This window comes from Sciurus vulgaris (assembly GCF_902686455.1).
Source record: "Sciurus vulgaris genome assembly, chromosome: 8".
Taxonomy (NCBI): Eukaryota; Metazoa; Chordata; class Mammalia; order Rodentia; family Sciuridae; genus Sciurus; species Sciurus vulgaris.
In genome coordinates, this window is record NC_136468.1 from 42059945 (window position 1) to 42087792 (window position 27848).

Genomic DNA, 27848 nt, shown 5'->3' on the forward strand with positions numbered 1-27848 from the left:
ATAATAGTCACCTAAACTTTCAAAAATTCTAGGCTCTAGAAAGAAGAAAGTGATGAAGAAATGAATCCATCCTAGAAATGAGACATCATGATAGTTACTGAAAAGATAAGCAATAAACAACAAAGAGCTCATGCAGACCTACAAACTTTCTAGCAAGTTTCTTCCATTCTTGCCTAGGGCAGCTAAGTCCCCCATTTAGCACTACTCCATAATCATCTAATCCTCTTTTCACCCAATCAAATAAATAAAAATCTAAAATATTTGAAGGGAAGGATAAATGGAAGTGGGAAAAAAAAAAAGGAGAAAGAGTTTACACCAAAGGAAAATGAATTGTTTGTGCCTAAAAACAAGAAAATAATAATGATGAATTAGTGTAAAAAGTTGGTATTTCCACACCATTTGAATTCCTATGAACTCAACTTGCCTTAGTCTCTATAATGAACTGGACATTAAAGGTGAAAAAAGTTGTCCGAAATTAGTATCTAGTATCTAAAGCCCCTCAAAAGTACTATACAAATGCCTGATAAAAAAAATATCCAGCAGGGTTAGGGTTGTAGCTCAGTAGCAGAACACTTGCCTTGCCTGTGTGAGGCACTGAGGTCGATTCTTGGCACCATATAAAAATAAGTAAATAAAGGTATTGCGTCCATCTACAACTAAAAATATTTTTTAAAATCCTGCAAATGCTCCATTTATGTATGATATGTCAGAGTGCATTCTACTATCATGTATAACTGATTAGAATAAAAAAATAGATACCAAAAAATTTAAAACCCTCACCAAACAGAAAACAATTCACACTGCAAAATGCATTTCTGGTCACAACAAATTAAAACACATATGTCTTCAAAAATATAAAAAATAAAAAAATTAAAAGTAACAAACGTTAACTGACCTTATGAAATCAACATCAATCTCAAGAATATCATGTAAGTATACACAGCTTACTCAGGAGTGTTCTGAAAAACACTCATCCTAAACAATCCTTGCATAGCAATATCATAAACAAGCAATATCATGCAGTTAACAATTTCCTATATTAAATCTTTAGAGCCAGATGTCTTTCAAATTTCAGGATTTTGCAGATTTTCGAAGGGTAACATGGCATATGTACCATATACTCCCAATAAGGTCTGTTATTGTCCTATAATCAATTACAATATTTCTGCAGCACAGAGGATGAACATTTGCAGGGTATGAGAAATAAACACTACAAATGATCTGTGATTTTGCCATTAAATAAGGTTGTACCAAATTTAGTAAATACTTTTGGATTTTTTAGTTTCTTGGATTTTAAAGAGTATGGGCCTGATATCACTAACAAATAAGCGACTTCTTTTCAGTTCAATTTTACAAATCAGTAAAAAAATTCAACACAATCTAACCAGGAAGAATCACCTCTGATATAAAAAAGTCAGAATTTCTATGTTTTTAAATGAGGACCCAATAAATAATAAGCAGAGTTGATTAAATAAAGGCAGAGAAGGATCTCTTGTGCATATTAACTAAAGAAAACTGAAACATGAAAAAGTACTTTTCTTCTAGATCAATTTTCTAGAAGTCTTTTCAGCAATAAAAACCCAACGTTGGACACAAAAGTGAAGATTAACTGGCACAGAAGTATGGGTACCCGACCAATCCAACTTTTCTATTACTTGGTCAATGTTACAAAATATCAGGGATTTTTGTGAATTTGTTTTCTTTTCCACTGCCACTGCCAATATTAATTACTTCTAAATGTAGAGGTACACTGATAATCTTTCATTTTGTTTTATTTTATAATCAAAAATTTTTATTTAAAAAATAAAATTTTTATAATATTTTATTTGTTAACACATTATTAGAAGAATATGGAATTTTTCCATAGATTGAAATCCTAGTAGCATGTCCAGTTCTTTATTCACCAAATATAACATTAGTCATACTCCAACTGCAGAAATCAGAAATGAATCAAATTTTATCTTTCTTTGATATCTGAAAAATAACTTCCTCATCTAATTAGTCACCACTTCTTTTTGGTACATATGTAGTTCAGGGATGGAGATAAACAGTATTTATAAGCAAAGACGGGTAATAAGGAGAAAACAAGATCCTCGGCTGCCTATATTTTTAGAGGTTGAAAAGATAAAACTTCCTATTACTACAAAATCAAAGAACAACTCTACAACACACTCCAAATCTACCATCCCTATACTTCAAACACCAAAAAAAGAAATAACAGTGAAGAAATGAGAAATGAGTTAGATATTTCAAATAAAGCTATCTTAGGCATAAGGACAGAATTACTTATAAAGTCTATAAAAAACTTTTTGCATTACATTAAAAAAATTTTAAATTCAAATTCTACTTCCCATTTGGTTAACTAAAAAGTAACCTTTCTCAAACACACAATATCAGAATATCGCCAACAAATATCTATTAACTAACAGATAATTAAGGAATTTTAACAATAAATGAAACTTCAAGAATACCTTCATAATATTCAATAAAATTAAAACTATTTTAGCTAATGACAGTTGTCAATACCATTATAACCAATGCTTAAGTTTTGCTCATAATAAATATAACCAATAAAAGCATTACAATTCAATTCGGAGATTAATTTTGCAATATAAATAATCTTTTTTATTCAGTTTCATCAACCTTATTCTATTCATCAATACAGTAAAACAGGGATTAGTATCATAAGTATATAAAATAAATAACAGATCACTATGTATTGCTTATTCAGAATTACCATATTAGAGCTATTTTTAACTAATTAAGCTCATCCTTTACTTTTGACTCTAGTTCCAGTAGTATCATCTTACCTTTTCTGGGTAAATCAAATCCAATGATTCTGAAGGGGGGACAGTTTTTCCCCAGAAGATATCTGCCAATGTCTGGTGCCACTGGAAACAGTGGTTACAAGGTAATGGTGGCAGGTAGAGAAGATGCTACATGCAAGTAAAGGACAGCAATGCTGCCAAATATCCTAAATGTATAGGATAGGCCTCCATAACAAAGAATCAACCAACACAAAATGTCAACAGGGCTGAGTTTCAGAAACTCTCATAGTATATAAGGTCTGAATCTGACCTCATGCAACTTTTCTGGGTTTATCTCTTCAACTATTCTTTTATTCAGTCCTTGTCCATAAACATAAAATTACATTTCCAAGCCACCACACATTTAACATTTAATTTTTCCTTCACAAAGAATGTTGTTTATCTAAATCTTCTCTTTTAGTTCTTAGGTCAACTTTTATTTCAGTGAAATTGTTCTAGATCTAAAGTAATCTCATATCCTTTTAAAAACTTGAACTACACAACTGAATTATCATCCTTTGTGTCATCTATTTTATTTTAACAGGATTATAATTTTGTTGTGAATTCACCAAAACATCTAGTTCAGCGCCAAACCAAACTCTAGTTGGTCAATGAATATATCTTCATTCATTTAACCAAAGTCAGACTAAGCACAAAATATAACCAAAGCAAAATACAAGTATCAGTCTGACTCTCACAGTTAAACTATTTTCTGGCAATATATTCTAACTAAACTAAACATGCATCAAGAAATAAAGTTAAGCTAGGCATGATGGCTCATGCCTGAAAATCCAGCAATTATGGAAGCTAAGACAGGAATCACAAATTTGAGGCCAGCCACAGTAACTTACCAAGGCCCTAGGTAACTTAGTGAAATACTGTCTCAAAGTAAAAAATAAAAAAGGCTGGAGATGTGGACAGTAGTAAAGCTCCCCTGGATTCAATCCCTGTGGAGGGGTGGGGCGGCAGACGGGGAGAGTTAAGCATTCTCTGTGTGTAAAGTACTTTGGGTGGTGGAACAGTAGAGGAGGAAGCCAGGACATAGCATTGCTAGTTTGTCTTCTTTGATAAAAATAACACATATCATTTAAAACATTCATATAGTAAATAATAAATGTAATCAAGTCTCATAACTATCATCAGTCCTAGGCCCCAGTCTCAAATACAACCACTATGACTAGACTGAACCATGAAATCATCAATAGTGACAGTATTAGACCTATAAAACTGGTAATTTCATATGGTTCCACCTAACACTTCTACATATGGTTCTTCTGGTGGTTATCAGCATAATTCAAATATACACATACCCTGTTTTAAGATGAATTCATTTTTAACTTTATTTACTGACTGCCCTCAATCAAAAATGATTCTGCTTTCACATTAGAGATAAAAGATAAATTCAGTTTTGTACGTAGAGGTTTATAATTATTAACTTTGTCAAGAACCACTTGCCAATTTTACTGGCAGGTCATGCTACAGCAATTTGTTTTCCTTTTTTATCATCTGAGAAGCACATGAGTAAAAGTTTGTTTAGCTATGACAATGTTAATAACCTTTTAGAATTTTTGATATTTATTCTTTTTTCCCCAGTTTTTATTGGTGTATTTTATTTATGCACATTGATGAAATTTGTTGTTACATATTTGTACATGCACATAATATTTGTACTTCTTCTTAAAGCCTAGCAGAAATACAAAAAGTTTTATAATCAGAATTTCAGATTTTAAGATGAAAATAAAAAGAAACTGATGTGCGGAGTACAATTAGTAAAAATTGAGGCCCAATCAATCTAATCATTTTAATATTAAGTTCTAAGGAAATCAGTAGTTCATTCAATAAGTCATTCTAGAGGTCATGGAAAAAGACATGACCAGACAAATGTTTATCTACTGTTTCTTCACTTCTAGTTAATTTCCTATTTATACACTGAACTGGGATTCCACTAGTTGGACATATGCAAAAGATCTAGGGTCTTTTTTCTTAAGAGTCTAATAAATAGACTACCTCAGAAAGAGAACAGAAAGAATTTGCAGAGGAAGCAATGGTAATATAGAATAAGACAACACCTCAGCTATGGGGAGTGTCAATGTACCTAAATCAAAAGGGGGAAATACAATTCGATTTCTGTTATTAACTATTTTAAACAAAATTATTTTCTACTAATTTCCCTTCTACAATAATAAACCAAGAACTAAACAGAGAAATTTGTGTCCTTAGATCACAAATTTAAACTGCCCAGGGGCCAGGGAGATAAATTATGAGTGCAACAGCCTAGTATAATATTTTTCTTCAACTCTGATTAGGATTTAACAAAGTCATGAAAATCTACTTAAGTTTGATACCACAAATTATTTTGCTAAGGAAGTTTATGTTTGATAAAGGAGATTTTTTTTATCCCTTGTAAAGAAAAATAATACCTGAGAATGACTCCATTTCAATAAACGAAAAGAAAAAAGTATCTATAAAATCAGGATTTATGGGCTGGGGATAAAACTCAATTGGTAGAATGCTTGCCTCACATGCACAAGGCCCTGCGTTCAATCGCCAGCACAACAACAACAAAAAAAAAAAAAAAAAAAAAAAAAAAAAAAATCAGGATTTACTGTCACAGAAATAAATGAGGAATACTTAAGCTTTGGACTTTATCACATAATATTCAAAGAATTGATTCGGAACTAACTTTCTGAGACTTAACTATTTTTGCCTCAGTTTTCAATCTGGTTAACAACCAAAACCATACTCTAGCAAGACTATTTTTATCTTCCAAGAGCTTTACAAAGAGGGGCTGGAGTTGTGGCTCAGCGGTACAGCCCTTGCCTAGCATGTGTGAAGCACTAGTTTGATTCTGAGCACCACATATAAATAAATGAATAAAATAAAGTTCTATCAACATCTAAAAAAATATTTTAAAAAATAAATTTTAAAAAAAGCTTCAGAAAGAGAAGACAGTTGAACTTTATCTACTTTCCCTTTTTCTGTTTTGTTTTGAAAGTACCAAAAACATCAAAGACTTAACTAAATGGGAGACAAAGGTTAAAAAAAGTGAATAAAGATAAACTTAACAATTTGTAATTGTTGGGAGTGAACTCAATTAGTAAATACAATATCCAAATGCTTTTAGTTTAAGATTACATCTATCCACTCTTGGAATCCAAACAATGAAAAGATTGTAAATTCTGAAGTCATTCCCTCTCTGCCTCAGTGACCTCAGATGTTCTTTAAACTCAGTACAACAGTTACTTGTAAAATACTATATCCTTCACAGAGTTATCATAAAAGTTAAATGAAATATGCAAACAAAAACTTCTCAATAATAATGCAAATTGTTTGCTGATAATATTAAAAGTAACAGCAACACAACACAACACAACCTAATTTCATCCCTTTTTTCATACCTACCAGAAAAAATTAAAATTAAAAAAAAACAAAGAAAAACCAGAGGAAAGGAGCAAGATATGGCTAAGCAAAGCAAACTTTCTGGAAGGACAACTAAAAACTGTTAAAGGGGCTGAACGTTTGTAGCTAGGTGAGAAAGTGCTTGCCTTGCATGTAGGAGGCCCTGAGTTTGGTTGCCAGCACCACAAAGGAAAGTGGGGGGGAGCAGTAAAGGGATGAAATTGATTTATTTTTCACTTTACCTAAACTTATATCAAAAGGGCAGAATTTCAAATAACATATAATATTATTCATTTAGAATAATTTATTTCTGAAATTCCTTCAATCAAAACTTTATAAATACACATGAAACACACTGAACAAAAGATAAAAAGGAAATTCATACTTTTGTTTTTCAATCTTGTATAATATGAATGCATGATCTTCTTAAATTTTGTTTGTAAAATCACTAAATATAATGAGTGAATGCATGATTTAATGCCTCAAAGATTTCTGAAAAGTAGAATCCACAAGGTCCAGCTACAATTTCAAGTACAGTTTTTCCTCTGGTCAATTTTATTCTTGCAAGAGAGCTAACAGAAAAAAGCAAAACTTCCCTCACAGAAGGCAAAGAGAGTTGAAAAGAACCCTGTGCAGTTATTCACAGTCCACATTACTCTAAAAGTATTATTCTACTCTAATGTATCTCTAGACATTTTCCTCTGTCCATAAAATAAGCATAAATATATTTTAGGTGTAGAACAAAGGAAATGCTTTTGCATCTTTGGAAAAAGTCTTTCCCTGCCTGTTCATTATCTCCGTGTAAGTATCAAGGAAAAGAGAAGCAATGATAGGCTCTACTGATAGGATCTTGGGGAAATGTAGTAAATTAAATGGACAGAATAATTGAAGGTATGTGCTTTCACTTTAAATTGGCATTTTAATCAAAACTTTTTTTTTAATGTCTAAATATAAGTCCAACTCTAGAAAGCTGGGAAAGGGAAAGAGAAAGGAAGTATTTACCTGAAGCATCTCCAACTTTAAAATCACTGTCATCTGAACTATCATAATCGAGGGCTTCTAGGAGAGAAGCTGCCAAAGGCTTCACCTGCCTCCTCTTGGAGCTGCGATCCACTGTTAAGAGAAAAACATTACATCGTCATTCATCATCACAGCAAACACAGGCGAGAGCTGTGATGCTGAGGGAAGGTAAAGATAACCTCGTGAAGGGAATCTTTTGTCTACTGTCTGGGCAATAGGCGTCGGGAAAGGTAGGAGTGGGGAAGCGGGCCGGGGAGGCTTCAGCCCCCTAAGAGGAGTTGCCAAGATGAGCACCTCCAGCCCCGCCGTGCGGCCAACGCCAATTCAGGCCGGCCAAAATCCAAGCTGGCCCTCTCCTTGCACACCTTACAGAGAGGTTTTTGAGACTCCCTAGTAATCCTTCATTAAAACACCATAACAGTCAACAGAAAACGCCAAGCCCAGGGAATAAAAGTCGGGTACCATCCTAAGGACCGAGGAGGGTAGCGTCCAAGAACCTTCCAGGTTCCAGCAGTTCCCGCCCACCCCCTCCCGGCTCTCCCAAAGCCCTGACTTTTGGAAGGGCTCAAACGGATCTCTTTCCCCACAGAGGCCTCGGATACACTTACTAAGGAATCCGTGAGGTGGTCGTTTGGAGGATACCTAGGGAGAGGCTGCGGGAGCACAGGCAGCCCGGTCACCGCCGAAGTCGGGACTGGGGCGACGGAGACAAGTCCGAAAGATGCTACTTAAAACCTGCGGCGCCGCCGCCCGTACAGGGACGCTCCCAAGAGCAGCCCCACCGTCACTCCCGCCCCCCGCCCCCCCAGTTCTCGCCCGGCCCCCGCCGCTCGCGCCCCTTCCCACGGCGCTCCCTGGCCAGAGGCGCCCTCCGGCCCAGGCAGCCCGGCCAACCCGCTGGCCCTGGGGAGTTAACTTCCCCCGGTTAAAACCAATAGAAAAAAATAAAATAAAGAAAATCTTTATTAGCCTGCACCACAAGCAACAAAAGACCCAAAATTTGCAGTCTGAGGCCGAACGCCTGAAACAATAGGGAAAGCAACGACCCGGATACAGCTCTGAGAGGAAGGAAGTGAAAACGCAAGGCTAAGTGCGGCGCAGAGGCCAACAGGAGATGAGAGCGCGTGCGCGGTACTCACTGCCGCGCCCCCTCCCAGAGTGTAGGAGCCGAACCAAGCCGAGTGTAGCCGAGTAGTGCCGAGCAAAAGATAGCCCACTCAGATCCCGTGAAGCTCCGCCCATAACAACAAGGCCCCGCCCGTCCCGAACCCGAGCCCGCCTCTCAGTCCAAATCTATGGAAGAGCAATTTCTGTTTATGGTTTTTGTTATTTAAGGATTTCCTTGGAGTAAACTTAGCACAAAAGAATGTTTGCTACCTTAACCCTCTACCAAAAACCATAAGTGATACTACACTACCTGCTGCTTCAATAGAGTATCTTGGAATGTACAAAAGGTTATTTATTGCAAAAGCATAATGTAAGAATTGCTGCTGTGAAAATTATTACTAAGAGAAAAAAGAGTGTTCACTTAATTATATTATATTCGATACATATATTGAACTGTGGACCATCATTTCCACATAAAGTATACACAGTTTACTAAACTTGGCTACAAGTTTATTTAACTTGGCTAAGAGAAAAAGAAAGAATACATGCAGGAGAAAATTCCTTCTCACAAGAATAGTATATATTTTCTCAGAATGTGTGTCCACATGAATGTCTTGAATCCAGTTATGGAATTTATTTTTCAAGGTGACTCTTTAAAACCATGAAAACATAAGGACAATATGTACAACCAGATATGGCAATCTTTCAACCATTTCATGTTACATTTGTTCACAAACAAGTTAATCATGTTTTTTAAATGTTATTAAAATGTTAGAATGAAGCAGTTCTAATAGTTTTTAAAATATCTTTATAAAGGATAGAAAAAGGTTTGGATGAAGCTAATTCAGTTCATTCAAATATATAATACAGTGTTATGAAAGACTAAATTCTCAGGAATCAAATCATAAAATGCCGTGGTGGTGTTTATTCTTTAAAGAAATGTGTTGAATTATTTGCAAAAGTAACCTGGAATTTAATTGTGTAATATTAAACTCAAACAATATTTAGTAAATACTTACGTAGAGCAATTTATAGGATATACCTTCTGCGAATAGTTATTGTGTTTTCTTTGCCAGAGCTTAAGGTACAATTGAAGATTCAATTAGGTAAATTACTATATATTGTGTATAGGTCTACCAGAAAAAAAGTACACATGCTAATAGTGGAGGAAACACTCAGGAAAAGCATCCTGCGGAAAGTTCTATTTACAGATGTAAAGTATCTGAATTAGGGAAGCAGGGAAAGGAGACAGAAGTGCTCCAGACCGAGGAAAGGATATGTGCAAATGCACAAGGCTAAGAGAGCCTGTTAATACTGAGTATCTGATTGGTACATAAAGATGTTAGAGAGAGAGAGAGAGAGAAGGAAGGGAGGGAGGGGAGAGCAAAGGAGAGGAGAGGAGAGGAGGGGAGGGGAGAGGAGCGGAGGGGAGGGGAGGGGAGGGGAGGGAGGAAGAGGGAGGGAGGGAGGGAAAGAAAGAGAGAAAAAGAGAAAAAGAAAGAAAGAATGAAAATTTCAGCACTGGAAATTTGAAATGTATTTTTGTCATAGTTTGGATCTGAATTCAGAGAGGACCACACTACCAGTAGAACATGAGATATTGGCCAGGCACCAGTGGCACATCCCTGAAATTCCAGTCACTTGGGATGCTGAGACAGTAGGATCACAATTTCAAGGCCAGCCTCAAAAACTTAGTGAGACCTTGTCTCAAAATAAAAAATAAAAGGGGCCAGGGATAATATAGTTCAGTGGTAGAATGCCACTGGGTTCATTATCTAGTACTGCAAAAGGAAACAGAAAAAAAAAAAAAAAAAGATCAAAATGAGAAATAATTCAGCCATGAAGAAGAATGAAATTACATGATTTGCAGGAAAATAGATGAAACTTGAGAACGTTATGTTAAGAGAAATAAAGCCAAATTCAGAAAGTCAAGAGATATATGTTTTCTCTCATATGTGGAAGTTAGAGAGAAGAAAGATGTAAAGAAGAAAGAGGACGAGGAGGAGGAGGTATCTTATGAAGGAAGATCAATATAATGGAGGAAAGGAAGAGGGGTAGAGAAGAATGGAGGGAAAGAGAAGATAGATACTGGAGAAGGAAATGGACCAGATCATACAATATTACATTGTGCATGTGCCAAAATGTAATAATGAATCCCCCCTTTTATGTATAATGAGCCAATAAAAAGTATGGGAACAAAAAGAAAGCAATGAGAAATAAATAGGCTGAACTGGGGTAACAACTCTAACAGTCTTTGAGACATATGAGATTAATGAGAATAATTTCAGAGTTTGAAATTCCTGACTTGTTCCAAAAAACATAGTTTCTCTGATTGCTCAAAAACAGGATTTTTCAAGTTTGACAATAGGGATCTTTTGAGCCAGATAATTTGTTTGTGGAAGTCTGTCCTGTGCTTTATAGGTTGTTCCAGCTTCTCTTGCCTCTACCCACTATATTCCAATAACAGCTCGCCCTCTCCCAAATGGTAACAACTAAAAATGTATCCAGACATTGCCACATGTCCCTTAGAAAGAAAAATCACTGCCACTGCCCACCCACGCACACCTCCACAGAGAAACACTGCTCTAAAAGAATCTCATCCCATGAAATCATAGAACTGATATAGCCAACAGTCAATCAGAACCCACGAAGTTGAGATTTTAGGCAAGTCTGTATGCTGATTCTCCTCATGCTCATCTCTATTGCATTCTCTTCCTGCATCCTATAACTAGAGTCAGTTCCCAATATGCTCCAAGGGACAAGGACAAATTCTGACCCTGGAGACAGTATTTTCATTTATATTAGGAATAGGGACCCTAAGTTGATGGTAGCATGATTTTTTTGCTATTTTTATTATGAGGAAATTTATGTGCAGAAGGCTTTGTGTAGCTGCTGAGTATACCAAAAAGAACAGTGTGCTAGATATTGTCCCCTGGCACTCAGCTTTTAATCATACCACATCTTAGTCTATATTAAAGGTTTGTTAAAATTAAAAACTACATTTCTCAGACTCCCCTAGAAATCAGATTATAGATGCAATTTAGGTTCTGCCAATAAGATGAATTTCTAAGGTTTGAAAGTAGAAAAGAGGTAGTATCCTATTTCCTACAGTTCCGGCAGCAAACTCCAGTAGGCATAAGCTCCAACATGGAGCTACCAGACAACTTATTCTACTGTCTAGGTAGGAGTGTTGTGAGGTGGCTTTATTATCGGCAGCCACAAAAGCAGTAAGAGTATCAGCTTCCTGACAACTGGATCATAAATACAGCCTTGCAGTCAAATTTCTAGAAATGTCCCCATAATTCTTTTCTGGGCATCCTTTGATCTTATAGACATCAAGTTTCAGTTATTAAATTATTTTCTGCTTGAAAACATATAATGCTTTCTGTTTCTAGAGCACTGTACCTTGACTGATATGCAAACTCTAAAAAAAAAAAAAAAAAACTTGTATGTCCTCTAGAACAGTTCTCTTCCCTTCACCTAGTAATGTTAACTTGGCAATCCCAGAGCACAGTAGCTGGTCAAACAGCTGTCATTTATAATCCCTTAAGGAGATCATAAATCCTTTGCAGAAAATCCAAGGCTGATTTTATCTTGCTCTAGTTAGTATTTTCAGAGGTATTCAAGAGAAAACAATGTTGATGAAGTAGAAAAAGCTTGTGCTAAAATTTCTGAACTTCAAGAATGTTCTGAGAACATTTGAGAAAAAAATATCTCTACAAAGAAACAAAATATTTGAGAAAAAAGTATCTCTACAAAAAAACAAAAATTAGTTCCAAGTAAAAATTCTCAACTTAGCTCTGGAAAGCTAAAAACTTCTAAAATCACTTTAATGTTTTCTAATGAAGATTTCATTGATGGTCACCTTTTTCTTTTGTTTTGTGTTTGTACTTGGGATTGAACCCAGGTCCTTCAGTGTGCTAGGCAAGTACTCTACCATTGAAGTACACCCCTTTTTTTAAATTTTATTTTGAGACGTCTAATTAAATAGTCCATGCTGGCCTTGAACTGGTGATCCTCCTGCTTCAGCCTACCAGTAGCTGGTGTGTGCCACAGTGCTCAGTGACCATTTTCGAATTGTGTTAAATATACTTACTACAAAATTATTTATAGTATTTAAATAGTATGTCTACTCTAGTATTACATGAGTAAAAATTATTCACATATGTATAAAATGAATAATATTGAAAAATATTTTTTAAGTTTATCAACTAAATTTCCATAGATAGTGTGCATATATGGTTCAAAAATTGTAAATGCACAAACAATACCACAAGAACTAAATTTTCATCCTATCTTTATGCTCTGGCTAGTCATCTCTCTAGACATAACAAGATTAACTTTTTTAAAAAGTTGCTCAGCTCAGAGCTGAGTTTTTATAACATCTTCACAGAGATACAATTCCATACCATAAAATTCAGTCTTTTCTAGTGTCAAATTCAGTGGGTTTTAGTATATTCAAAGAGTTGCATCACCACTCTAATTTTAGAACATTTATTTGCCCCTAAAAGAAATCCCACATCCATTAGCAATTAATCCTCATTCTCCCAAACCTAAACTCTGTCATTCATAATCTACTTTCTGTCTCTGTGGAATTGCCTGTTCCAGACATTTCATATAAATAGAACAAAAAATATGCCATCTTACATGTCTAAATTATTTCACTAAGTTTTCAAGGCTCATCCATCTATTTAAGATAACTTGTCTTTAACTAACATAATAATGTTAAATGCTATCAGTATTCTGTAGGAAGAAAAGACAAAAGTGAAAAGTGGTTCCATTCCAAGTTTTTTGAGGAACTGCTTACTGCTCTTCAGAGTGGTTGCACAGATTTGCAATCCCACCAGCAATGTATGAGTGTACCCTTTCCCCACATCCTCGCCAACATTTATTGTTACTTCTTTCTTCATAATTGTCATTCTGACTGTAGTGAGATGAAATCTCAGTGTAGTTTTAACTTACATTTCTCTAATTGCTAGAGATGTTGAATATTTTTTCAAATATTTGTTAACCATTAGTATTTATTCTTTTGAGAAGTTTCTATTTGGTTCCTTTGCCCATTTATTGATTGGGTTATTTGAGGGTTTTGTTGTTGTTGTTGTTGTTGTTAGTGATGGTGGTACTAAGCGTTTTGAGTTCTTTGTATATTCTGGAAATTAATGCATTTTCTGAGGTGCAGGCAGTAAAGGTTATCTCTCTTTCTGAAGGTTCTCTCTTCATGCTCTTGTTTCCTTTGCTGTGAAGAAGCTTTTAAGTTTGAGACTATCCCATTTGTTGATTCTTGGTTTTACTTCTTGCACTTTAGGAGTCTTGTTGAGGAAGTCCATTCCTAAACCGACACATTGGAGTGCTGGGTCTAGTTTTTCTTCTAATAGCTGCAGGGTTTGTGGTCTGATACCTAAGAATTTGATCCACTTTGAGTTATTGCAGGCTGAGAGATCATAGTTTAATTTCATTCTGCTACATTTGGATTTCCAGTTTTCCCAACACCATTTGTTGAAGAGGCCATCTTTTCTACAAAGTATATTTTTGGTGCCTTTGTCTAGTATGAGATAACTGTATTTATATGGATTTCTCAATGTGTCTTCTATTCTCTTCCATTGGTCTTCATGTCTGTTTTGGTCTTCATGTCTGTTTTGGTGCCAAATACCATGCCATTTTTGTTACTATAGCTCTTTAGTAAAATTTAAGGTCTGATATTGTGATGCTTCCTGATTCACTTTTGTCACAAGGATTGCTTTGGCTATTTTGGCTGGGCTTCTTCATTTTCCAAATGAATTTCCTGATTGCTTTTTTTTTAATTTCCATGAAGAATGTCATTGGAGTTTTAATAGGATTGCATGAAATCTGTATTGCACTTTGGTAGCATGGTCATTTTGACAATATTAATTCTGCCTATCCAAGAATACGAGAGTTCGTTCCATCTTCTAAGCTCTTCTTCAATTTCTTTCTTTAGTGTTGTATACTATTCTTTGTAGAGGTCATTCAACTTTTTTGTTAGATTGATTCCCAAGTATTTTATTTTATTTTTTGAGTCTATTGTGAATACAATGGTGTTCCTAATTTATCTTTCAGCTTATTTGTCATTGGCATACAGGAATGAAAATGATTTATGGGTGTTAATTTTATATTCTGATTTTTTGCTGGATTCATTTATGAGTTCTAGAAGTTTTATGGCAGAGATTTTTGGGTTTTCTAAATATAGCATCATGTCTTCAGCAAATAGAGATACTTTGGGCTCTTCTTTTTCTATTTGTATTCCTTTAATATCTTTCTTTTGCCTAATTGCTCTGGCTAGAGTTTTAAGGACTATGTTGAAGAGAAGTGATGAAAGAGGGCATCCCTGTCTTATTCCAGTTTTTATAGGGAATGCTTTCAGATTTTCTCCACTTAGCATGATGTTGGCCTTGGGTTTCACATATATAGCTCTTACACAGTTGAGATATGTTCCTACTGTTCCTACTATCTTTAGGTTTTCTAGGGTATTTTTTTTTTTTTTTAACCAGGGAATGAAACCAGGGGTATGTAACCACTGAGCCATATCCCCAGACCTTTTCTGTATTTTTTTAGAGACGAGGTCTTGCTGAGTTGCTTAGGGCCTCACTAAGTTGCTTTGAACTCACAATCCTCCTGCCTCCACCTGCTGAGCAGCTGGGATTACAGGCTTGCTCCACAGCACCCAGCGTTTTTAGTGTTTTGAACGTGAATGGATGCTGTATTTTGCCAAGTGCTTTTCTACATCTATTGAGGTAATTCATGTGATTCTTGTCTTTAAGTCTATTTATGTGGTGAATTACATTTATTGATTTCTGTATGTTGAAACAAACTTGCATCCCTGGAATTAAAACCACTTGATCATGGTGCACTATCTTTTTAATGTATTTCTGTATGTGATTTCTTACTATTTTATTAAGAAAAATTGAATCTATATTCATCAGGGATATTGATTTGAAGTTTTCTTTCCTTCATTATTGATGTTACTATCCTTACCTTATTTGAACTAGTCTTCCTTATAGTTAATAGAGACTATATCACAAATATAGTAAGTAACTTCATGAAGCTGCTATAATCTGCAAAATATGGGGAAGGAAACCATGGAAATTGGACTCAAGTTTCTAAAGAAAGGGTACTGGTCACTAGTGCCAATGCCCAAGGAATTTGGAAGAGGTTCCATGAACAGGAGTCTATAACTGGCTATACTGAAGAATTCAAGAAATTATGGGAAAGCTACATATGGGAGTATTTAAAAAACTGAAAGCAGGAAACAACTGCTGCTGCTGAAAAATTGCTGCTTCTAGGGTGAAGTATTTCTGGGATAATGATCACAGGAACAGAGAACAAAACAAAAAGTATCATATCCTTTATCCCTCCTTTCAGTTTCTAATAATCCTATTAGCAGAGCATAACAGGGAGTTAGCTGGCAAAGTAGAAATGTGGTTGCTGAATCCCAAACCCAGCATCACAAAAACAGAACACAGAAAACATATACCTGAGATAGGGAGAAAGTAAGAATTTCAAAGACAATGGCTTATTAATCAGTGCAACTAATGATAAAAAATATTGGTGAGGATGTAGAGCAAGCAGAACTCTTGCATATTGTTGGAGATACACTGTTGTGAGCAGGAACTCCTTTCTGCATAGAGTAGAGCATGGATCAGGTGATCTTGCTTGAGATTCAGCTGACAGAAAGGAACCTGAAGAAACATTCTTGTTATGCTGTGTGGTTTGAATGTGTGGTGTCCCCTAAAAGCTCACATGTAAATCAATGCAAGAAGGTTCAGATGAAAAACGATTGGGTTGTTAAGAGTCTTAACCCAATCAGTAAATTAATCCCCTGATAGGACTTAACTGAGTGGTAACTGAAGTGGTAGGGTGTGGCTGGAGGAGGTAAGAATCAGGGCATGGCTTTGGGGTATACAATTGTATTTGGCAAGTAAACTCTCTCTCTGCTACCTAATCACCATGATGTGTGTTGCTACCCTCCATCACAATCTTCTGCCATTATGTCCTGCCTCACCTCAAGCCCCGAGGAAAAGAGTCAGCCATCTATGAACTAAGAGCTCTGAAACTGTGAACCTTCAAATAAACTTTTCCTCCTCTAATGTTGTTTTGGTCAGGTCTTTAAGTCACAGTAGCAAAAAAGCTGACTAAAACATATGCTAAGAATATTGGTTCAAGTTACTAGGTATGTGGCAATTCATGAATGTTGTCATTGAGGTAGTGATTTACCTTGTAGTCACTGGGCATCTCCCACTGGATATCCATCTTCAGCTTCTCATAATTATAGACCAGGGAATGCAACTGGGGAAGTACTCCAGACTGAGAATCTCCAAGTCCTAGATATGACTGTGTATGCATATTTTGATGACTTTACCTCAATACTACATGCAAATATTGACTTAAGGATCCTGAACAAAAGAATACTAATAAGCTGAACTGGGCAGCATATTAAAAGTACTATATACCATGACCCAGTAGGATTTATTCCTGGAATGCAAGGATGGTTCAACATATGAAAATTGATGCAATATAACACATTGAAAGAATAATGGAAAAACTATATGATCATCACAATTATTGCAGAAAAATCATTTGATAATATTCAATGCATTTGCATGATAAAAACAATAAACAAAGAAACAAGCAAACTAAAAAGGAAACTACTTTAATATAACAAAAGTCATATAAGAAAAAGTTACAGTGAATATAATACTTAACAGCAAAAGACTGGAAATTTTTCCTCTAAGAGCAGGAAAAAGGTAAGAATGCTTACTTTGCCTTTTTTATACAACATAGTATTGAAAGTTCTAATCAAATCAATTGGTCGAGAAAAATATCATGCTAAGTGATATAAGCCAATCTCAAAAAACTAAAGGACAAATTATCTCACTGATAAGTGGATGATGACACATAATGGGGGGTGGGAGGAGGGCAAGAATGGAGGAAGGAGGGACTGTATAGAGGGATAAAAGGGGTGGGAGGGGTGGGGGAAGAAAAAAACATAACAGAATGAATCAAAAACTATTACCCTAGGTAAATGTATGATCACAAAAATGGTATGCCTCTACTTCATGTACAGACAGAGAAACAAGATGTATCCCATTTGTTTACAATAAAAATGAATTAAAAAAAAGAAAAAAAAATAAAATGCATCCAAATTGAAAGAAAAACAAAATCATTTCCATTTGCATATGATATAAATTCATATTAGAAAAACTAAATGATTATCTTTTTAAAAAAGATATAAAAAGTTACAACTAATAAATAGATTCAGCAATGTATCAGAAAACAAAGTCAACATACGAAAATTAGTTGTGTTTTTACACATAACTATCTGAATAGGAAATAAAGAAAGCAATTCCATTTATAATGGCATCAAAAGGAATAAAATACTTAGTAATTAACTTAATCATGGAGATAAAAGACTTGAATAATGATTATTATGAAACATTACTCAAAGAAATTAAAGAAGATGTAAATAAGTGGAAAGAAGTTTCATGTTCATGGATTAGAAGACAATATTGCTAAGATGTCAATACTACTCAAAATGATCTACAGATTCAGTACAAGCCCTCTTAAAATCTCAATGATGTGTTTTGCAGAAATAGAAAAATCTATCCTGAAATTTATATGGAATCTCAATATCTCCTGATTACCCAAAACAATCTTAAAAAAAAAAGTTGGAGAATTCACATTGTCTGATTTCAAAACTTATTAAAAACCCAATTGTGTGTAATCAAAACAGTGTGTAGCATAAAAATAGACATATAAACCAGTGAACTAGAGTAGAAAGCTTAGAAATAAACTCTCACATATGTGGGCCTAGGGTTGCCTTTTCCTTTCTTTATTTAAACTCTTCACCCAGTTTTTTATGAAGCTTTATTAAGATGTAATGGACAAGTTAAAAATTGTATATATTTATAGTGTACAATGTGATGCTTTTACATGTAAACACTGAAATTATTATTGTAATCAAGCTAATTATCAGTCATTACCTCATATTACCTTTTCTTTTTTGTAGTGAGAACATTTAAAATTTAATCTTTTAGTAAATTTCAAACATAAAATTCAGTATACCTGTAATCCCAGCAGTTTGGAAGGCTGAGGCAGAAGGATGAGTTCAAAACCAGCCTCAGCAACTTAGTGAGGCCCTAAGCAACTCAGCAAGAAGCTGTCTCTAAATAATATATATATATATAAAATATAATATATAATATATATATTTTACCTTTATGTATGGGCTGGGGATGTGGCTCAGTGGTTAAGTGCCTCTGGGTTCAATCTCTGGTCAAAAAAAAAAAAAAAAAAGAAAAGAAATAAAAGAAAATCAGTATTATTAACAAGAGTCACCAAACTATATCTTAGATCTCTAAAACTTCTCTGTCTTGCATAACTAAATTTTGTCCCCTTTGCTCCCATTTTACTCTTCCCATCTCCCCAATTCTTTATTAAAATTATTTTTTAGATGTTGATAGACCTTTTTTTTTATTCATTTATTTATATGTGGTGCTGAGAATTGAACCCACTTGCCTCACTCTTGCAAGTACTGTACCACTGAGTCACAACCTCAGCTCCATTTCCCCATTCTTTGGCCCCTGGAAATTACCAACCTCCTCTCAACCTCTAGAGTTTGAATTCTTTTCGTGGCAGTTTATAAATCTCCATTTCCTTCAGGTCAATAATTGAGGCCTTATTTTATGCCTTCAGTGATATTTTCCCCTGAGCATGTATGATCCTGTGGACTTGTGTTGGTGTCTGTACATTTAAAGAAGTAGGCACCTCTTCTAACTTTTACAGACTGGATTCAGCAGGGAAACTCCTTCCCATTCAACCTGTCCACAGATTCTGAATGGACCATCCGGTGGGGCCCAGGGATAGCCTTGCTACTGGAGTCCTTTGGCAGATCCATCTGGTGCCCAATTCAGTGGAGTGGGTGGGTAAGTTGGAGTCTGGGTCTCCTGGAGTGAGTATGTAGTTTTAGTAATTCTGAAGCCTAGGGCCTCAAGGACCAGCCTGAAGCCTGTGAACACAGAAACAGCTGGCTCTAGGGTTCACTGGAACAGACCAACCCAGAACTGGGGTTCGTGGCAAAGTTCATATCACTCTCCTTCCCCCTTGCCAGAAGAAGGTTTTATTTATAGAATTATTCACAATAGTCAAGAGGGGAAAGAAAACTAAATTCCATTACTGAAAAAAAAATAAAGATAACATGGTATACACATTTAATGGAATATTATTCATTCTTAAAAAGGAAGGAAATTCTGACATACACTATGAGTGAAACTTGAAAACATTATGTGAAGTGAAATAAATTAGCTACAAAAACCAAAACTGTATGATTCTGCTTATTCTAGGTACCTAGAGTAAACAAAATCATAGAGACAGAAAGTGGAATGGTGGTTGTGTAGGGAGGGATAAGGGGAGGCAGAAATGGAAAATTATTGCTTAATGGGTAGATAACTTCAGTGGAGATGAAATGGGCTAGTGCCAACAACATGGATTTAAAAGACACAGGGGTGATAATTTTTATCATGACCCCATTCAATTTATCTATTGGGACTGTGGAAAAGAAAGATGCATCTTGGAGAATAACAATGAATATTGAAAACCTAATGAGGTGGTGATTTTAATTGCAGCTACAGTTCTAGATGTGGCTTTGTTGCTGAAGAAATCAATATATACCCTGGATCCTGGTATTTAACCTTTGCATTGGCTACTGCTTGCCTAGCTATACATGTTATTAAAGCCCATTGTGAAAGTAGTTTGCTTGCTGTTTGCTAATAATATGTTTTATCTTAACTGTCTTATCTTAGGGCTATGTCAATTCTCCAGCACTCCTGAAAGGGTCTTGCTCAGATCTGTATTCCACGGGAATCACATTGGTCAGTTTCATTGATAGTATCATATTACTTGGAGCTGCTAACAGAGAATTAACAACTACTCCAGACATATTGGTAAGAAATGTGGAGGTCAATTTGTATTACAGAAAGTAAATCTGACAAAGATAAGTCAAGTTTCTGTCACCTTAGTGAAATTGGTAGGGTTCTCTAGGTCTGGAACATATCAAGATATCTCTTTCAAAGTGAAGAACACATTACTGCTTCTGTCTTCTCTTGTGAAGCAGAAAACTATGTGGGTCTCTTTATATTGAGGAGGCATTTGTCTAATTTCAGTATACTATTATGACCCATTTACAGATCAGCTATTTACAGAGCTTCTGGTTTTGGGTAGGGCCCCAAAGAACAGAAGATTCTGCAGCAGGTCTAGGCTGACAGGCATATTGCTCTTTAACTAACTCAACATAGTTTTTAGTTCTTAAAGCTTGTTACTATGCTTCCTGAGTTATTCACTATGAACTGGGTATTGTATGACAAAAAAGTCATAAGATTGTATGTGAACAGATGCATTCCATCACCAAATGGAAACAGGAGAAGCCAAATGGGTTTGGACAGTTCTTAAAAGCATAAGTAACTTGTACCAGCAAGTGTTGGAGTTGACCATGGTCCATACTACTGCAATAGTGCCTCCTTCTCACCAATTTTTTTGCATACATGGCTCTCTGGAGAGTTCCCCATTTCCAGTTTTGTGTTTGTGTGTGTGTGTGTGTGTGTGTGTGTGTGCGCGCGCACGCGCGCACAAGCATGTGCACGCACACATACCCTCAGGATTGACTCCAGGGCCTTGTGCATGCTAAGCATATGATCTACCCATTGAGCCACAACCCCCATTTCCAGTTATCTGAGCAGGAACTTTTAGAACCTTGTCTACAGATAGTTCTGTATACCATGCTGTCAATACCTGTCAAGTGTGCCATTCTGGGTTGTCCCTAAAAGACAGTAATGAAAAATCATCTTCCCAGGGGGCAGGACTTTTAGGAATTTACCTTAATATTGATTTAATTTGGCACAAAAGATGGCCAGAAAGTATGGCTATATGTTGATTTAAGCGTGTCAAATGTTTTGGTTGCATAACCAGGGATATGAAAGGAACATAACTGGAACGTTGGTGACAAAAATACCTGGGAAAAAATTTTATGAATAAAGCCTCCAAAATTGGCAGAGAGTGTAAACATATTTGTGTTTCAGATGGATGATCATTAAAGAGCTAAGTAGAGGAGGATATGAATAATCATGGAAGGAGCACTATTTGTGCTTTTTTTGTTTTAATCAATGACATAGACACTATAGGTATGGGTTTGATTTCCTTGCCTGCAGTGCTTCTGTGGACTTACAAAATGCCTTACAATAATGATATTCTGCATAGTATTGCTTATGATCAATAAATTCATTTTATAATAAATGAAATATGGCAATGGGTTTATACTATTAGAATTCACTGATCTTACCAAAAGCTCTATTACAATAGGTGGAATTGACTTTTGATGAATGAGTTGTAGTGCCATTTGGGAGCAACACCGTAGTAGATTGGAATAATTCCTCTAGGATAAGGTATATTCCCTAAATTGGTGAACAATGTATGTTACTCAAGGGGTATGTATAAGAGTGGCTCTTCTATGATTCCTGTGATTCACTAGTACATTTTTTACCTCTCACCCTGGCAACTTTTAATTTTACTGATTTAAAAGTCTTAATTTCAAGGGAGGAATGCTGCTATTAGGAAATCTGGCAACAATTCCATTAAACCAAAAGTAGAAATCACCACCTGGTTGCTTCGACTCATGTGTTAGTCAACTTTTTGTCAGTGGGACAAAAATAACTGAGAAAATCAACCTAGGGGAGGACACATTTATTTTGGCTCATAGTTTCAGAGGTTTCAGTCCTTGGTTGGTTGGTTCCATTGTTTCTGGGCCTGTGATGAGGAATACTTCACAGTAGAAAGACATGGCAGCAAGGAAGGAGAAGGAGGGAGGGAGGAAGGAAGGAAGAGGAGGAGTGGGGGAGAAGGAGAAGCTGGGAAAGAAAGAAGGGAAAGGAAGGGAAGGGAGGATAGGGGAGGGTAGAAAAGGGACTGGGGAAAAGGTAGTCTCCAATGATCCACTTCTTTAATCTAGGCTCTACCTCCTATAGCTTTAACCACCTCCCAATAGAACAGTCAGTTACATTCGGGGGACACTGGGGAAGAGAACTCAATAGGGCTAAAGAGGAGTACACTGGACTGCACAAGGTGCTATAGGTTACCTTTTAGTAACTCCTATTCTTGACAACTTTCTTCCATTTCTATACTTCTGGACTATGTTTATATATTTAATTCTGAGAAAAAAGGTCTCTAGCTTATTCAGCACAACACTCACAAAATTGAAATCAGGAGTTTGGAAGCAATAAGAGACCAAGAGTTTATCCGTGTCTTCGTAGTTTCTACTCATCACACAGGTTCTGATGGGATTTTTGTTTCTCTGCTTCATGTCCCTCTTCTTTCCTTGACTGCCTCCCTTGCTGACTTCAGTAGCAAAGGAAACACAGCTTCTACAAACTGCATAATAATCCTTTTTACACAAATATATATCCTACTACTCCTGCTTTTCTGGTGGAGCCCTAATATATCTGCCAACGTTTCTGACTTGCTTTAACTTTTCTTTACTGATTTCCCTACTCCTGTTCTAGTCCTCATTTTTTCCCACATTCTCTAAAGTTTTAGCATTGACCCTTATACTTTCCTTATTACATATTCTTTGTAGATAAGTTCATCAATTTTCTTTGTATTAAGTCTGATCTATGGGCCCTTTATTTCCAAACTCTTCCCCAGCTCAAAAGTGGGGTTTCTCCTTGCTTTATGTGTCTCAAAATAGGACATATTCCTTAGGTGTACTAGACTCAACATTTCCAAAAATTAGTTCATATTCCTAATCCTGCTAAATGGTATTAATATATACCCAGTAAATGAAACCATATACCAGTGTCTACTGCTGCACTTATCATACATAAAGTCTCATAATTATGTATCTGTCAGCCCCACTAGACTATAAAGTGTTGAAGGACAACACCAGTGTATTAATCTTCTTATCCTAAGAACTTAGCACAACGAACAATACTTAGTATGCACTCAATATAAGTTTAATTAATGAATAAGTGAATGAGCAAATAACTGAATGAACTAAGGGATTCATACAAAAGACAAAAAATTGAAGAGAAATAATAAATAATAAACAGAAGAGGAAAGGAATATAGGTAATCTAAAAAAGGCTATTATTGGCAGATCTAGGTGTTTGATATAATATTCCAAAAAAATACAAATATGTACTTTCCCTAAAATATTCTTCAGCTGAAAGGTTTCACTGAAAAGAGGTATTACTACTTTAAATTACTAGTTTCTCTGCTTTTTAGTATTCACTGAATTTTGTACACAAAGTGCTTCCAGTATTTAAACTGATGACAGTGAAGCTTTGAGATTTATAATAGTGTAAGTAAACTTTTACAAACCAAAAAATGTTTTCATTTTCTAATAGAATTTTTATAATTAATTACAGTCTATGCTAAATAATTTTACTAGTAGAAAAACATTTGTTTTTAGATTAAGGATAGCTTTATTAACAAGAATCTTTATTAACAAGTGAAGGTATAATTTGCACTTGTGCTATCACAAAAACAATTCCAGTTGTCAATTTATCCATTAGAAAAATAACTAAAAGCCTAAATGCAAACAGAATAAAAATATAAGATTCTGTTTTCAATTTATATTAATATAATTGCACTCCATGGCTCACTTATCAAATTATTTCTCTCTAAAGAAGCTATTTCTTTACTGTCACACACTAATAACAACACATAATCACATAGCTTCCAGAATTTTCTAGTCATGAATCTTCACAGAAACTACATAAGAGAAACATTTTATCTTGGGTGCTAATGATACCATGTGTAGGATCCCCCGCAACCCAGGTACTGGGAATTGAACTCTGGGCAGTCTACCACTGAGCTATACCCCCATCCCTTTTTATTTTTAAATTTTGAGTCAGGGTCTCAATATATTGCTGAGGTTGGCCTCAAATTTGTGATCCTCTGGTCTCAGTCTCCCAAGTTGCTAGAATTACAGGTGTATACTAGCATACCTGTCACAGTCTTCACTAAGTTCTTCACAGACTTAATTCTTTCTGTATTATTTGAATTTTGACTTTCATATTCTTCATTGCCCAAATAAAGTCACCTGGTTAAGTCTGATATCATTAAAGAAATAATCTTTCCCTAGGAAAGACATTAACTATCTGTGAAGAAAAAGACAATCTTGCAAAATATGTCCTGATTACATTTATTCAGGTCTCTCTTTTACATTCAAATGTCACTTTTCCTCTCTGAAGATTACACTCACAATGGGAGAAGATCTAAAAGTTCTATCATTAATTCCAACTTAAAGCCCATGATCTAAGGATAAAATTGTAGTCTCTTTTCTCTCTCCCTCCCATACTTCCTTCCTTCCCTCTCTTTTCTCTTTCTCTTTCTCTCCTCTTTGTGCTGGGGATCAAACCCAGGGCCTCATCCCTATCCTACTATGCATTCATTCTAGCACTGAGCTATACCCCTAACCCAATGCTGTAGTCACTATGTTTGTTCTTGGTATGCTGCCTCTTAATCTGGAGATCTATAATAAAAAAGTGAAATCATTTATTCCACAATACCCAAAATATGAGGTGGAATTAAGATTGAATACCTAAAATTAATGATTCTATTCAGAAAGAGAAAGAATGGCAGATATATGCTAGTCCTGAAATTTTACTGAGTAGAAATTGCTGCTGAGTGAAGGTAGGGGATATTTTTTTGGTTCAGGCCCTAATTTTGTCATCTGGAGATTAGTCCATTCTTCTCTGTGGCGCTTGTCTTATATTCTGGGGAGTCTTGCCTTAATTCCATATAAGGAGGACATTAGAAAATTGGACCTCCTTGGAATATAAGCACCTCTTTGTATTTGCTGCTTCTTACCTCCAGAAGATTAGGGGGACTAAATATCATTTCACATATCAAACAGTCTCTTTAATCCAAGGTTGATATTCCTTTTAACAGTATGTGGTCTACTTCTCTTCAATTTGATCCCAGTCAAAACCATGTACCAATGGCCACACATGTAATTTTTTTGAGACATACTATGCCACATTAACAAACCACTAATCCCAAACCTGGTGACTTGCAACAATAAAGGCTTACTCCTCATTCTTAATGTATGTCAACTGCAAATCAACACTGATTCAAGTAGTGTTCATCCTGACAGCAAGCTGGTAGAACAACCTCTGTCTAGAACATTGCTTGATCAGGTGGCAAAGGGAAAAGAGGACACAGTACATGTAGTAGGCTCTTAAAACTTATGCGTTTATAAGATACATCACTTGTCATATCTCATTTGCTAATAAAGCAAGCCATTTTATTAAGCCCTATATTAATGAGGCAAACAAAAGATTATCCTAGGCAGTGGTAGTAGATATTTGCATACAATATAATCTATCACATATACCAAACCTACTTCTGAGGCTCACATTGAAAATTGCGCTATATTTCTTCTACCATGGTTTCTTCTTCTAAACTGTCACCACTACTCTCTACTGCATGAAATGTAGGTCACCTGCTCTTTCCACTAACTTTAATGTGAAAAATTTAAAGTTTTACAATTTGACATGCTGATTAATATTTAGTAAAATTTGTATTTTGTAACTCTGCTTTGTTAACATTTCCAAAGATAATTGTTACCTCTACAAGCCAGGTCAGTGACATAAAAGTAAGTCACTGAATTTTAATTTCTTATGAAAAATGACATTCTTATATACCTACTTATTTTACTACCAAGCAGTTATCATTCAAAATGAAATATCAAGAAGAGATCTCTACCTTTCTAATTTCTTTGCTGATAGCCTATCTGCATTTAATACTGTGAGGTTTCCGTGTTCATTTCTTTCTATGTCTTTTTGTGCTGAATTTTTTTTTTTGGGGGGTGCTGGGGATCAAACGCAGGGCCTTGTGCCTCCAAGGCAAGCACTCTACCGACTGAGCTATCTCCCCAGCTCCTGTGCTGAACTTTTAATATAGTCATGTTCCATACTACAATCTATAAAATGTCAGAGAAATCTTCACTACCTCACTGGTCTCATTTTTCTGTTTTCCTTTGTTATGAATCAGCCACACTGAACTCTTTTTAAGCATTCTTTCTTCTGTTGTTGTTTTTGAAAATCTCAATGCTATTTCTCTTGCCAATTAAAAATGTCCTCCCTAGATCTTCTTACCACCTTTTTTTGTTAAAGGATTTCTTTTATAACTTTATTTTATTTATTTATTTATTCTATGTGGTGCTGAGGATCAAACCCAGTGCCTCACACATGCTAGGCAAGTGTTTTGCCACTGAGTCACAACCTCAGCTCCCACCTTTTCATTTGTTTTAACTCAAATATCCTCAAAGAGATCTTTCCTTGTCCACTGTAATCTTTTTTCTTTCACCCTTCTGATTTTCTCATTCTGTTCTACTGGATTATCCTATGTAAAATTATCTTATTTATTTATTGTTTGTAAGCTTCCTTAGAACAGAACAATTTTTTCCTTCACTGCTATATCCCCAGCAGCTAGAAAAATGCCCGGTGCAGAGTAGGTACTTGACAAAGATTTGCTGAATGGATGAAACTTCATCAACTTTGGGACAAATCATCTTAACAATAATCATCTATTTTTTTCCTACCTGCTGGCTATATAGAGGATATATAGCGGAGGCACTGTGTCCCATGTGTTCATTCCTCAGTTCCATGTCCTCTTTCATCTTACTCAACCTTCTCTTTCTAAGCATTCCCATTTAGTCATATGGTTCATTTCTCATTAACAAATTGAGTTCTAAATTTATTCTGCAAATCAAGTTCTGTTCTGTCCTATGGAAATGCACTTAAATTTTACATAGGTGCCTATCCAGCATTCTGTTTTGGAATATCAATAATTGACATAAACATTCACATAGCTGGTCAAAATTAAACCACTGAAGTTATTCTGACTCCTCTCCTTTCTTGCCCATATTCAACTAACCACTAAGTCCTGTTGGTGAACCACCTAAATATCTCTGGAATCTTCTCACCCCACCCCACATCATTACATTCCACACTTTGAAGTCCAAACTACCATTGTCTCTTCCATGGGCTATTGCAATAGCCTCTTAACAGGTCCCTCCCCTTTCATACTTATTCCTTCCAATCCATTCTTCATAAGAAAAAATTAAGTGCAGCAACTTCTATTTGGTGAGTTTCCCAAAGTTCCGAACATAAAGCCCACGTGGAAGTGGCCACTGGTTCAGGAGGTCCTGGTTCTGCAAGTTCCAGCCATATTACACCTCCAATTTAGCTCAACAGTTCTCTTGAGTCTCAGATCTTCACAGGATTTGTCTCCCCTCTGAACATCTGGACATGCTCTTTTCACTTGGTTAAGTCTACTTCTTCAAGTCTGGTAGGGTTTTCTTGAGGAGCCTTGTCCTACTCTTCTTAGTTCTCATTGTTTTATCGTTTGATTTATGCTTTAAATTACGTAGGAGGTTGGAGGGTTCAGATAGTTGGCGGTAACCACAAATGCCCATAAAACCTCTTCCACGGAAGACTTCGGATAAAAT

At 35.7% G+C, this 27848-nt stretch overlaps 1 protein-coding gene across 4 annotated transcripts in view; it reads right to left on the reverse strand.

Moving 5' to 3' along the window:
• The window catches only part of PHF14 (PHD finger protein 14), a 198157-nt gene extending 190140 nt beyond the window's left edge, over nt 1–8017 (reverse strand). For all 4 annotated transcript variants that reach the window (XM_079152054.1, XM_079152051.1, XM_079152052.1 and 1 more), the window contains exons 1-2: nt 7835–8017; nt 7209–7319 (exon numbers count right to left, since the gene is read on the reverse strand). In XM_079152054.1, coding sequence (XP_079008180.1) covers nt 7209–7253 — 45 coding nt within the window. In that variant the 5' untranslated portion in view covers nt 7254–7319; nt 7835–8017. The remainder of the gene's footprint in view (nt 1–7208; nt 7320–7834) is intronic.
• Nucleotides 8018–27848: the final 19831 nt, after the last annotated feature.